General features: G+C 40.2%; 1 protein-coding gene across 4 annotated transcripts; it reads left to right on the top strand.

Moving 5' to 3' along the window:
* The first annotated feature begins 3,942 nt into the window (after window positions 1-3,942).
* Window positions 3,943-13,716, top strand: cops2 (COP9 signalosome subunit 2). 4 transcript variants are annotated; one of them, XM_083792095.1, is made up of 13 exons: window positions 3,943-4,095; window positions 4,863-4,976; window positions 5,508-5,585; window positions 5,688-5,813; window positions 5,897-5,986; window positions 6,085-6,162; window positions 6,599-6,773; window positions 9,367-9,545; window positions 9,821-9,873; window positions 11,330-11,427; window positions 11,510-11,592; window positions 12,057-12,115; window positions 13,085-13,716. In XM_083792095.1, exons 1-13 carry the CDS (start codon window positions 4,042-4,044, stop codon window positions 13,227-13,229), a joined length of 1,332 nt encoding a protein of 443 aa, XP_083648221.1. In that variant the 5' UTR covers window positions 3,943-4,041; the 3' UTR covers window positions 13,230-13,716. The 4 variants fall into 4 exon arrangements, with proteins under 4 accessions (XP_083648221.1, XP_083648219.1, XP_083648220.1 ...); XM_083792093.1 differs by having other exon boundaries at window positions 5,508-5,594; XM_083792094.1 differs by having other exon boundaries at window positions 3,943-4,101.
* The last annotated feature ends 592 nt before the right edge of the window (window positions 13,717-14,308 follow it).

The raw sequence follows: 14,308 nt of genomic DNA, 5'->3' as shown, positions 1-14,308 counted from the left end.
TATTTTATTTTTTACTGATTATGTATGTAGTATACGTATGACAACTACACACTCTATATATGTTTATGCAAGAAAACAGCAAATCTGTGCCTGGTTTGCTGGGACCAGATTACACAAATGACCATATTTCTTACGTCATCATTGAGAGCTAGTCATACATATACACAACACGTACTCTGGTCCCAGCAGATCAGGCACAATTTGCTATTTTATACTGATTATGTATATAGTATACGTATGACTAGCTCTAAATGATGACGTAGGACATACTGTACGTATACATATACTATATAGAGTGTGTAGTTGTAAGTTGATTAGCGGTATACTGTGGTTACTTTGCGCCAAAAACCGTGACAGCTGTCCCGCCATTTGATGTTTATGCAAGAAAACAGCAAATCTGTGCCTGGTTTGCTGGGACCAAACGACCACAAATGACCATATTTCTTACGTCATTATTGAGAGCTAGTCATACATATACACACCACATACTCTGGTCCCAGCAGATCAGGCACAATTTGCTATTTTATTTTTTACTGATTATGTATGTAGTATACGTATGACAACTACACACTCTATATATGTTTATGCAAGAAAACAGCAAATCTGTGCCTGGTTTGCTGGGACCAGATTACACAAATGACCATATTTCTTACGTCATCATTGAGAGCTAGTCATACATATACACAACACGTACTCTGGTCCCAGCAGATCAGGCACAATTTGCTATTTTATACTGATTATGTATATAGTATACGTATGACTAGCTCTAAATGATGACGTAGGACATACTGTACGTATACATATACTATATAGAGTGTGTAGTTGTAAGTTGATTAGCGGTATACTGTGGTTACTTTGCGCCAAAAACCGTGACAGCTGTCCCGCCATTTGATGTTTATGCAAGAAAACAGCAAATCTGTGCCTGGTTTGCTGGGACCAAACGACCACAAATGACCATATTTCTTACGTCATCATTAAGAGCTAGTCATACATATACACACCACGTACTCTGGTCCCAGCAGATCAGGCACAATTTGCTATTTTATTTTTGTACTGATTATGTATATAGTATACGTATGACTAGCTCTAAATGATGACGTAAGAAATATGGTCATTTGTGGTCGTTTGGTCCCAGCAAAACAGGCACAGATTTGATGTTTTTCTGCATAAACATCGAATGGCGGGACAGCTGTCAGGCGGAAGAGACCGGGCGGAATTATTACTTGCGCGTTCTGCTTGCGCAAGTAATAAAGTGGGTTAACTAGTTTAGTTTAGTTTTTATTTTGTGAAAAGGCTTAGTTCTTTATTGTAAAATGGAGTAGTCGGGGCGAGAGTCAAGAAGTTAAGATAGCAAATCTATTAGCTCAGAAGCTTATTTTCACATAAATGTGCTGTCTTTTGATTGTCTGATTATGTGTTGACAGCGGCTCAGTCTGTAGTGATAACACTAAGTGCACAAGTGTGATGCCCTTTAATTTGAGGAACATCTGTGCAGGTGTTGTGATGACACAAAAGCAAATGACAAGCGAGCCTTATCTCTTTGTCCCAGATTCACAGCTCTTCTCTACTATAGCTGAGTGCTCCTGTTGATGCAAACCCAATACATAGTGTATGACAGAAATGCTGACAGATATCACACATGTTTAATGTACAGTATTTGCATGTGCACACACATTCACAGTATTCTTCTTATCATTTTGTTAATTTAACTGTTGTTACTAAAAGAGAGCTGAGCCAGAAGGCAAAGCTCTCTGTTTACCAAGCAATCTCCGTACCTACTTTCACTTATGGTCATAAAGTGTGGGTCATGACCGAAAATATAAGGTTGCTGTGTAAGTGGTTGGCTATGCTACACATATACTAAAATTGGAAATAATAAGGTTGCGAATACAAGCGGACAAAATTAGTTTTCTCCGACGGGTGGCTGGCATAGCCCTTAGAGATACTGTAGGGTGAGAAGTTCAGTCACGCAAGAGAGACTCGAAGTAGACCCACTGCTTCTTCGCTTAGCCAGCGTAGGTGCTTAAGCATGCCTCCCGAGCACTCGCTCAGGAGGCATGCTTACTATATGCCCTCGCTCGAATGCCTCTGGAGGAAGTTGCTAATGTTGCTCTAGAGAGGGAAGTCTGGAGCTCTCTGCTGGGACTGTTGCCCCCGCGACCCGACTCTGGATAAGTGGTTGAAGGTGCATGGATGGATGGATGGATGGATGGATGGATGGATGGAATATTCAGTACAGTATAATATTAACAAAATATGTCTGCTGACCTTCCACTTGACTAAATGTAAGGCCTTGAACTCTGGGTTAAACTTTCAGAAAGTTAAATAGATCAATACATTTATTTCAGGTGTATAATAGATTATGTGACTCATGTCTGTGTAGGCTACACTACAGCATATCACAGTACTCTGCTGTCTTAATTCACACATTAAATTATATATTTAACGACAGTGCACTTGTGACATTGATATACTCTTAATCGCTAACATACTGATCTGTTTTACTTACACACAAACACATACAGCACTGTACACAAACAAGAACATGGGTTACTAATGACATTTTTAGTTATTATTATTACATTATGTTATCAATCAATCTTTGAGTACCCAAGTTCCCCTCTTCCTTGGAGTTGGATTCGCTGCTGGATGTTATAAATATTATGGCCAAACTGCCTGCACAAGATGAAAAATTTAAATAAAAACAAAGAGATAAGGAGTTTAAGTGTATTAGTCAGACTCATCTGGGTTTCGCAATAACATTATGACACATGTCTTAATGTGATTGTGTAATTTCAAATCAGTCTACAAAGAAATGAGAACTCCGTCACAGGGCCTGATGTGGAATGAGGACATCAGACCCTGTGCAGTGAGTGCGAGAGTTTGATGTTGCCAATGCCCCCCCCCCCCTCTCTCAGATCTTGGTGTGGCAGCCAAGGCTGTTAAAAAGGCAGTCACGAAACACAACTATAACACGAACCTGATACACAGACACAGAGCTGACTGAAATCTCAAATATACCGGCTATTATCACGCTATATCTGTTTAAAAACTGTAGCTATATTTGCAGTTCAGTTGCTAAGAGAGAAAAAGACCTTGCCAAATTTTGATTTTGCTCATTGCGTTCATTACATTTGCTCATTACGAGCTGTTGACATTCCTGTCAAGAACAAATTCTTAAACTGCAATAAAATGCACCTTTTATGGTAATGCACTAATGATAGGGTTTGGGGGGTGTGTGTGTGTGTGTGTGTGTGTGTGTGTGTGTGTGTGTGTGTGTGTGTGTGTGTGTGTGTGTGTGTGTGTGTGTGTGTGTGTGTGTGTGTGTGTGTGTGTGAGAGAGAGAGAGACTGACTGCCTGTATGCATTGTTTAGTCATGCAAATGTCATGTAGTGCAAATCAAAATGATGAGAAACTGTCCAAAGTGTTGGCAGAGGAGAAAAGAAGAAAAAAAGAAATGCTACTAAAAAAACATATAGTTTTCATACAATATCATAAAAATCTTATAAATAATAAATATGCATATTCCATCTCCCACAAACAGATGGGAGGTGGGCACCCAAATAGACAGATAGATGGGTCTCCTATAGCTTTGTAAATTATTTTATGGATCCTCATCCTTAGAGTATAGGCTACACAAGTCCTCATCGGACCCAAAGTTCCATTAGAGCAAAGCACATAGTTAATTTTCGTGTACAAATAATAGGCTAATATGGCAGTGCACTTCTTTAGATTTACAAGAACATTGTATGTGATATTGGCCTCTCTGGCCACAGCAGGTACAAATCATTCTTTCTTTTTTTTGCGGCAAGACTAGAGCATACTACTAGAATGGCTGCAGGTGTATTTATTCACACGAGTTAATTTGAGGCTATCAAACAGTGCCATCTATGGGCAAAACAATGTAATTGTAACTTGCTCCACACGGTGTCCTCCTCCACCACACACATCAGTATAGCAGCAGCACAACATTAGTCTAGGCTGGTGACTTTTCCTAGGCTAGGCTGCAGCTTGGGTAGGAAGCAAGGAGAACCATCGAGATGTCTGACATGGAAGATGATTTTATGTGCGACGATGAAGAGGACTACGATCTGGTAACTGTAATCGAACATAGCCTGGCTTATTTTTGTGTTCGCTTTAATAGGCAGAAGGGAGTGCTGTCTCACAGGTCGCTAGGTAGCGAGCAGGCTAATGTGAGCTAGCTCGCTAACGGTAGAAGTTGAAGGTAGAAGGGCACCTAACGTGTGATCAGGCTCACTCTGGATATATTGTACTAGCGTGCTAAACCGTCAGTCGGATTTAGCTGCAGAGCAGCCGGGATAGTTCACATGCTGGATGTTTTGTTAATATTGGGAAATATTAACCATGCTCGTTGGCTAACTGGGCTAGGCTAGGCCTAGCTGTGTTTATGAGCAACATAGTAGCCGGCTAATGGTAGCTGGCAAGTGGCAACACTGAACACAGAAGATTGTGTGCACATCTCAATGACTATATTTAGGCCAGGTGCTGGAAGTCGGGCATCAAGGCAAACATCGAGGAGGAGAAAGAACAATTTCGCAATGTGTTGCCTCTAAATAAAGTAATAATAATAATGAATTGCATTTTTATAGCGCTTTTCCAAGTGCTCAAAGCGCTTTAAGCGTTCATTCATTCATACATTGGGAGGAAGTCACGGAGTCACGGAGCTCTAGAAACTACTAGTGTTCTTTCTCTTCCTTGAAGTGGCAACACTGAGCAATGATGTTCGAAGATGTCAACTTGTCAAGGAAACTGTTAGCGGTGTTGTGTGTAACTTCAGTTCTACTTCTAACTAGCTAATAATGCAGTGCGTTAATATGCAGTGCGTTATGTGTCAATGTAGGAATACTCAGAGGACAGCAATTCTGAACCCAATGTGGACCTAGAGAACCAGTACTATAACTCCAAAGCGCTCAAGGAGGATGACCCCAAAGGAGCACTCAGCAGTTTTCAAAAGGTATAACTATTATCATTAACATATGGGGCGAAGATGAGCACCACTTCCTAATAACAGTTTACACACACTGTCATGTTAAAGAGGACATTACTAACTCAAGTCATATTTTCAGTCTGCAGATGTTTAACCCATTTAGGCCTGACGTCGAAATTTAAAAAATGTATTTTTTTAAAATGTATTTTTTTCTGAAAAACCTCATGTTTCTATATCAGTGGTTCTCAATATTTCATGTCAAGGACCCCCAAAAATATATGAAATTGGCCGCTGACCCCCATCTGAAAATGTGTTGTTTCAGGGACCACCTCCCATCCCAGAAGCAAAGATTTGAGTTAAAAACGCTCTGAAAGATTCAAAGCTTTGCACCACATGTTCATGATTTAAAAAAATATAGCAGACCTACAAGCTCGTAGCGCGCCACTTGTAGATCTGCTATTTTTCAATAGCTAAAGCATAACGTAATGCTAACACCAAAAGGGGTTCCCACCCAAAATGGGTTAATGCTGACTTATGAGTGTGTTGTTGTGCCCACAGGTGTTGGAACTAGAAGGAGAGAAAGGAGAATGGGGATTCAAAGCACTCAAACAGATGATCAAGATCAACTTCAAGCTGGTATGCTGTGTAAGAATACACTCCATCTCCTGCCGCTGACTACACAATCCAATTAGGCGACAATCATTTAAATTTTGTTTTCTGTGTGCCTCAACCTTGCAGACCAACTTTCCAGAAATGATGAACAGATACAAGCAATTGCTGACGTATATCAGAAGTGCTGTCACCAGGAACTACTCAGAGAAGTCCATCAACTCCATTTTGGACTACATCTCCACCTCCAAACAGGTACAGAATGACTAACTCAAATTACTTCTTGTTTAACCGTTTTTAGAATGCCTGTGTATTTATCATGTATTATTTGTCATTAGATGGACCTACTACAGGAGTTCTATGAAACTACTCTGGAGGCCTTGAAAGATGCAAAGAATGACAGATTATGGTTTAAAACGAACACAAAGGTATGTTGAGTGTAATTGCACCATGCATTGTTTGGGTAAACAGATGCTAAGGGATGTCATTATACATTTTTCATCTATTGTCTGCTGCTGCTCTGTAGTTGGGGAAACTGTACTTGGAGAGGGAGGAGTATGGAAAACTACAGAAGATACTCAGACAACTGCACCAGTCTTGTCAGGTAAATACACAAATATGTCATTTTTATATTTTTAACTATTACATTTGACTATTTATTTATTATTATTATCTACATATAATACTAATAATAAATAGCTCAGGTTTATATAGTGCTTTTCTAAGCACCCAAAGTCGCTTTACATAAAGAAAAGGAAGGAACCAACTTTATTAAGAAACAATTGTATGCTCCTTTATATTTGTGTTAAATGTGTACCGTAATTTGTAGTATCCAATTTTCCAATTATCCAATTCATTATTAATTTGATCATAAATAATATAATTGGATAATTAACAATTTATTAATTCATTAATTATTGCCCCTTTTATTTATTGAAACCCCAGATTAAGCCCAGATTATCCTTGGGTAATAGGCATCCACTAACAGAAATGTTATGTTTCTGACAGTATGGAAAATGGTAATTCTGTGTTGAATGTAGACGGACGATGGAGAGGATGACCTGAAGAAAGGCACACAGCTCTTAGAGATATACGCTTTGGAGATCCAGATGTACACTGCACAGAAGAATAACAAGAAACTGAAGGCCCTGTACGAGCAGTCTCTTCACATCAAGTCAGCGATCCCTCACCCGCTCATCATGGGAGTCATCAGAGGTATAATGTCTCCATATACAGTATATCGTCTTCGTCAGGCGCGGAACCAGGAATTCTTTATGAGTAAGGCATAGCCAATACGAGATAGTCACCCTGCCGGTCGACGCAGATTGATAGACAGAAGTTACCGAAATACAATGTATATTTATGTTGTAACTTGTAGCTGTAGCTTATATTGTTATAGGCTACAATAGTTAGATGATTGGTAAATTATTAAACATGACAACATACACTTTTATTTTGTACTTTCTTGAACCACAAGCACTGGACCAGTCAGATATAATGGAGCCTATACATGAGAGAAAAAGGGGAAGAAGCGTCATAATATAATAGCGACATAATCTGCCTGCCTATTAGTTCTCTTACAAATGTCAGTGTCAAAACGGTCTTGTTTTATTTTTTACGTCCTTGCGTAGCGGCTAGGCGAAGGCTTATAGGCGATATCATTTAATAAACAATAATTACTTTTGTCGGAGGGGAGGCAGAAACGTAGCCTACAGTAAATCCGCCCCTGGTTCTCGTGTATGATTGTATGTCAAGCCATGCTATAGTGTATGAGTTTGGCAGAGAAGCAGCTCTTGTTGGCTGACAGCGCTACCTCCTTTGTGTTTCTCATGATTTCAATCCTGTTCTTAAAAACATTTATTTGTGTGTGTTGAGAACATGGTACACATGCTAGGATGCTGTAGTTGTCGCATTATTTTACCAACCGGCTTTGTGGAAAGAAAGCTGTGTTGCTAGTTGAGATTTCAGCTCCTTCACCTCAGTCGGCTGGAAAAGTCTTCTTAATTGATTCATGCTTTGTCAGAAAGTGTCGTTCCAAGTGCACTTTTCACTTTCTTTGCCATCACTTATAATAAAGTGATTCCCTGGCGTGATTCCTATAAGCTAAAGCAAAAATAATTACAGTATACAACAAACACTATTAGAAATTGTGGCCTGGGCCGTGGCTCAGCAGTCCAGGCACCTTGGCTGGTAATCCAGTCTGGCAGTATGCCGCGGGTTCGACTCCCGATCCTGATGGCCTTCACTGCATGTCACCACCCCATCTCTCTCCCAATTTTCTGTCCGCCTACTGTCTATCCCTCCATAAAAAATAAAGGCGAAAGCCACAAAAAAACATTACAAAACAAAGTACAACTGTTATTTCAACTTGGGCGAGTCCAATTGGTCATATATTTTTGGCTTTGGGTCGGGTGACCGGACTAGGCATTAATTAATATATGAATTAATTTGTAGCGTATTCCGCAGGCGCGCGCCATAGTCTCTTGCTGCTGCTGGCTGTACAGGCTGCTACACAGCGCTCCCCCGTGCAAACACACAGCGGATTCTTATTGAGTGAGCAAAATTCGAGCCACGGCAGCACTTCTCAGCCGTTCCTTTGGCTATATCTAGGATGGAACTTGACGCGACTTGTAGCGTATGTCTGCTTGTGCCCAAGCAGCTTGATAGTGTGTGACAGTCACGCAGCAGCGGTGGTACACATATTCGGAGACTCGACCGACACAAATCACGAAGCATACATTGATTAGATAGTTTCTGTGGAGAGGTTTCCTTGAAGTCAACGTGCTTTTGCACGAAAGGATTGCACCCACTGATAAAGTCCAACAACACTTCTGAGGACTTTTCCGTTTGTTCGACATGCTGCTGTTTGTCTCCATCTTGACCGTCTTGCTCAAAGTTTGCAGGCATACTGATTTAAGACTAGTGGGCGTACCCACCCCACTCACTCATGAAGGTGGCGTGAGGTCACCACAGCCGCTTGTATGCACACACAGCTGAGCCAAATGAAGACGGACGCGACCCATTTGCGGAACCGCTAATGCAAACACCTAGTGTTTGTCACACCTCCATATATGGTCGCGCCTCGTGACATCACGCCTCATGACGCATCATGCCACTATATATGGCCGTCTCCATATTTGAAGATCACGATACTGACCATCAAACTCTGGATAGCCATACATGGTGAAGACTGGATCATCACCTAGATCATTCTGCATATATGGAGCTGGCCAGCAACTCTATATGATCTGACCTCAAACCCTTAGATCTCCATATATGGAGCTGCACTATTCTGACATTCCATATGTTCATCCTACCCCACCCGTCCTTCCTCTTCGATGTCTCCCTTCCCTCCCAGGTAGGCCCGGCTGGGCCCTCATCAAACCCTGTACACAAGACACTTCCCCTGCTGCCACATTCCATAATTGATCTGACCTCATCAAACCCTGTACACTGAAGACATGGTCGATACATGGCCAGACCTCATCAAACCCTGTACACTCAAGACACTGCCCCCCCTGCCACCCTTAGATCTCCAGATATGGAGCTGACCTGTTCTGGCATTCCATATGTTGATCTGACCTCATCAAACCCTGTACACTCAAGACACACTCCATATATGGACAGTACATAATTCATTCCATATGTTGATCTGACACCCCATGCCAAAGCGCCAGCGCAGCAGTCTGCCGTCACCCAGGCGGATGCGTGCATGGCACGCGACCTCGCCCTTTATGTCTTCTTACTGGTGTACTACTACAACCCCAAGTGCTTCTAGTAAACATTTGTATGATTACTTTTGGCACAGAATGTGGTGGGAAGATGCACCTGAGAGAGGGCGAGTTTGAGAAGGCTCACACGGACTTCTTTGAGGCCTTTAAAAACTACGATGAGTCGGGGAGCCCACGGAGAACTACCTGCCTCAAGTACCTGGTCCTTGCCAACATGCTGATGAAGTCAGGAATCAACCCCTTTGACTCTCAGGAGGTATGTACAGTAGTGTAGACACTTGAATTTGGAAACAAAGCAGTACTTACTGAAATGTTTTCCAACTCTTTGGAAGCCATTCCTGAGATCCCGAGATTCATTTAATAATGCACAGGTAGCCAGGGACGGGATCCCGAGATTTGATAAATTAGCCTTAATCCAGAGTTTAAAAAAATATTTATCTTATTTTAGCTTCGGTCAGAATGCATCTTCTGCCATTGAGATTGCTTGGGCACACTTCCTATACCATAACCTTTCTCACTCTTCTTTCAAAGGCCAAACCCTATAAAAATGACCCAGAGATCCTAGCAATGACAAATTTAGTAAGGTAAGTTACTGTACAAGTGTTTTCACGATTCAAGTTACTATGGTTATTATCAGTTGGACCTTTATTATTGTGTGACTAGTAGTTCAGCATCTTGTATCTTGTGATTTGTCAGGCTTCTCCTTGTCTACTGCTTCCGCTTTCGATACTCTGATGTCCAGAATTTCCATAATGTCCCTCTCCAGTATTTTTTGCTGTAGTTCATATTGTATCGTTGCTGGAAAGTAGTAAAAAAAGCAACCTCAAACTGTCTGCTAAAGCAGCTAACTCCACCACCTCTCTCCGTCTCATGCAAGTAATTGACAATATCTAAAGTCACAACACCAACTTTGATGAGGCAGTATTGCATCGTTTATTAATTTCCTTAAAAAAACGTATATTTTTCATTTCCTGTAAAATGAACATTTTGGAGTTATGTGGTTTCCTCTGGACAGCAGATATATTGTATAATGCACTGGCTTTAAAAGTACAGGTTGACAGTGTAGTCAATTGGAAGAGAGAAAAATGCACACAAAAAAGAAAATAATTAACATTATTACATAAATCTCCCATTGTAATTGGAGATGTAGTCTTTGTCATTTTTTTAAGCCTGAGAAGTTTAGTCTAGTAGACAGCCCTTTATTTTCAAACTCTAAATTAGTACATTTCATCGTCAGTTGATGATTCATATCATATGAGTAAAAATCACCAGACTCATGTGTTTACTTTAGGGACACAGTTCTTACATGACGTGATGTTGAAAACACGTATGGGACTTAGAATGGGGAAAACAACTCTAACCCAGAGGGGTGATGTCAGACTTTGTTACCCTATTACTGTCAGCCTGAGCTGCTGCTCACTCCTTTATCTTCTCATGCTCTGATTTGTTCAAGCTTAACAGCCAAACGGAGAGCTCTCGCCTCATATAACCTTGCGTATTCAGGTTTTCTGTAACTGTGGGAAAAGCCTGGTTTCCAATACAGTTTAACCAGTGCCAGAGCCTCTGAGCCTGCCTAAAACTAACTCCAAAACTGTATTTAGTCATTTCCACCCACCCATACATGCATGCACGGACACAGATTGCTTCCGTATCCACCGATTTGTAGACTGCCTGCTATTATGCTATAGTATTGCTGAATGTAATTATGTTTATAAACCACAAACATCTACGTGGCTTGGCAAGAATATTACGGGGGAAAGCAGGAAGCTAAATTAGCTGGAGGGCGGTTTTAAATGAAAAAACAGGCATTGTCTGCAATTTATTTCCTTGCATGCATTTTTTGCTTTATTGTTTTTAATTATATAAACAAAAGACTGAGAACACAACTCAACACTGTAGAAGAATAGGGTGTTTACATAGTTGACTTGCAATTGGAAATGTGGCGTGGAAACTTGTCTGGAAGAGAAAGTTTGTTGTGGGTTGTGAGAACACAGTGTATATAGAGTGTAACAATATGACACTTTCTTTTTGTACTCCCAGCGCGTACCAGAATAATGACATCACTGAATTTGAGAAAATCTTAAAAACAAATCACAGTAACATAATGGATGACCCTTTCATCAGAGAGCACATAGAGGGTGAGTGAAAGTGACTTCAGTCCATATTGACGATGATCATAGTGTGTGTGCTACTGAAACTAATACATGTCTTGGTTTTCAGAACTCCTCCGGAACATTAGAACCCAAGTACTTATCAAACTCATCAAACCATACACAAGAATACACATCCCATTCATCTCCAAGGTGAGCCTAGATGACATAACCTCAAGTTCCTGACACACTGAAAGCGCTATTGACGCCATTGAGTTTGACTGTTCACGTCTATTTAATCAAAACTGGTTTCTAGAACCAGTCAGTTTGCAATGCAAGTTTAGAATAAAAAGAGGTAACACATTTTGGATGGTGTGTGCCACGCATAAATGTTCCTGTCCAAAATAGAACTGAGCTCTGAAAGGCACGTCTACTCGACGCCTCCAGTATCGAAACAGCCACGGACAATGGACACATTTGATGACACAATCATCTTGGTGCTTTCAGTCTGTCGGGGCCTTTATATCCTTTGATAGTCATTTGCGTTAGTATTCATAAATATATAAATGTATACACTATATACATTTGTTTTAGTTATTATTTTACATAAGTTTTGTATTTTGAAATTAGATTTATTACTATTATGAGATGCATTGTTTTTCTCCCTGCTATTTCAGGAGCTAAACATTGATGTATGCGATGTGGAGAGTTTGCTGGTGCAGTGCATATTGGACAAGTAGGTTGCTACACTCACAAATCCACTGTGAAGCTCATAACAACAAAAAGTTCCATTATCATAAATGTCAGTGTCAGTTCCTCATATTGTGTGCCCCTTGGTCTACAGTCAAACCAGGAGGCATAAGTCTGCAATTTAGTTTAGATTTTATTTTATTGAATTGGTGGCATTTAGTATGTAGGATCTGGTGTGATTATCTACATTATTAGTCTACCATATTAGTTTTGAGATGTTATGGTAACAGGAATTACATTGTTGTGATTACAAACACATAATGCCATTCTATAATCATAAACCCACACATTGTGTCTGTCTGTCCTTGTCCCTTTATGCCCCGACCCCTGACCTCATTTTATGATATAATATTCATCGTATTGGTCGTATCATCGGTTCTGGACAACCACATCTCTCTATATGCATACCGTATATATTATGTCAGTTGCACAACATAAAAATCAGTGATGCAGTTTGTACGTCCAAAGCTTGTGACATGCACTGTGCATTGTTAGATCTATAAATATGTTGCATGCTGCAGTTAACCACGGACAACCACCAACATTCACAAGTGTACATATTTATCAGGAACTCTATGATTTCAGTTGTGTTAAACCTTTAACACAATTAAACCTTTAACACAATTAAAACCGGAAAATCGTCTATTAATCACTTGATGAATTATTTTATACTTTGGATAATCAAATAGCATAAACAAGCCCTTAGCGCGGCACGAAGAGCTTGTAGATCTGCTACTTTTGAAAGATCGTGAACATTTGTGCAAATCTTTGAATTTATATATTTTTAAAGCATTTATAACTCAAATCTTTCAGGGGGTCCTTCACATGAAAAGGTTTTGAGCAATCTTGGTTTTTCAGAAAACTGTTAGGATTTAGAAGACTGTAGAATGGGCTTCAGAATGTTGTTGTAATGTCACTGTTTCTCCTCCCCTTTCCTTTCTGTACTTTGTTGCAGTACAATCCATGGGCGCATCGACCAGGTTAACCAGCTACTAGAACTGGACTATCAGAAGAGAGGAGGAGCTCGCTACACTGCTTTAGACAAATGGACAAACCAGCTGAACTCACTCAACCAAGCTATTGTCAGCAAACTCACATGATAGATATTGAAAATAGATGTGGGAAATGGCATGTTTGAATGCATCCATACAAATATATTACTGTGCTTCTCCATGTAGATCTTAAGAGACATGTGGCACAGACTTTGAGAGTCACGTCAAAGAAAAAACTTCCACACCTGATAAGAATAATCTTTTAAAAGTTTGTTGTTTTTGTCTGAGCAGAAGAAAACGGTCTGTTCATGATCTAGCAGATTTGGAAAAAAATAAGTTTCGTATACAGCACCGAGTTGCTTCAGTTGTTTTTTGGGGGGGAAAGCAATTCCAAACTGCGTATAAAATATTTTACAGAGTATTTGATGTACATTGTTAATTTGTTGGTAATAAACACGACTTCTCCAGCACAGATGTTTTGATTAGCCACAGTGTTTGAACTGATGATGCATTGTATGATGGATTCCAAATGTTGTCCACTTTAGATTGGTTGGGACTCGGGAGTGGGACACTAATAAAACAGTATTTGAATATATGCATGATGAATATGCAACAGTCATTTATCTGCGATTATGCTATATACAATTATACATTGAACACCTTTTTTTTCCTATCATGTTTATCACCAACCACCATAGCAGAAAGCATTATCGGCTTGCTTGGTGTATGTTGCTGGGGTTATTATTGAGTTGACATCTTCTGTGGTTCGTTGAGGCTCTCCCTCACCTTCCCTCATCCCCTACTCTTCATTACTCCCGCCTACAGTTGTTCCTATACCAGTATCGGAAAAGCTGCCCATACTGCTTAAAATACTGGTATCGGTATACCAGTCTATGCCATTCCGATTCCTGATTTATCACGATTTCATTTACAGGCATATTTTGCTTGCTTCAGTTGATGTCGAACAACTGTTTTATACACTTACTATACTATTTTCATTATTTTACTAACTTTCTCTGCACTATATATTATCAATGGAATTTTGACTTATTCCTAGATTAGCCAATCCCCAAATGTAACTGGTTCCATTTCTCAGTTGCAGACCTGTAAGGGTCCACTTGGAACCCCCCCCAGGAACCCAGAGAGTCCCAGGACCCGACTTTGAGAACCACTGTCCTGACCTAGAT

This window comes from Protomyctophum parallelum, assembly GCF_964188405.1.
Source record: "Protomyctophum parallelum genome assembly, chromosome: 2".
Taxonomy (NCBI): Eukaryota; Metazoa; Chordata; class Actinopteri; order Myctophiformes; family Myctophidae; genus Protomyctophum; species Protomyctophum parallelum.
This window is presented reverse-complemented; position numbering and strand designations above follow the sequence as displayed.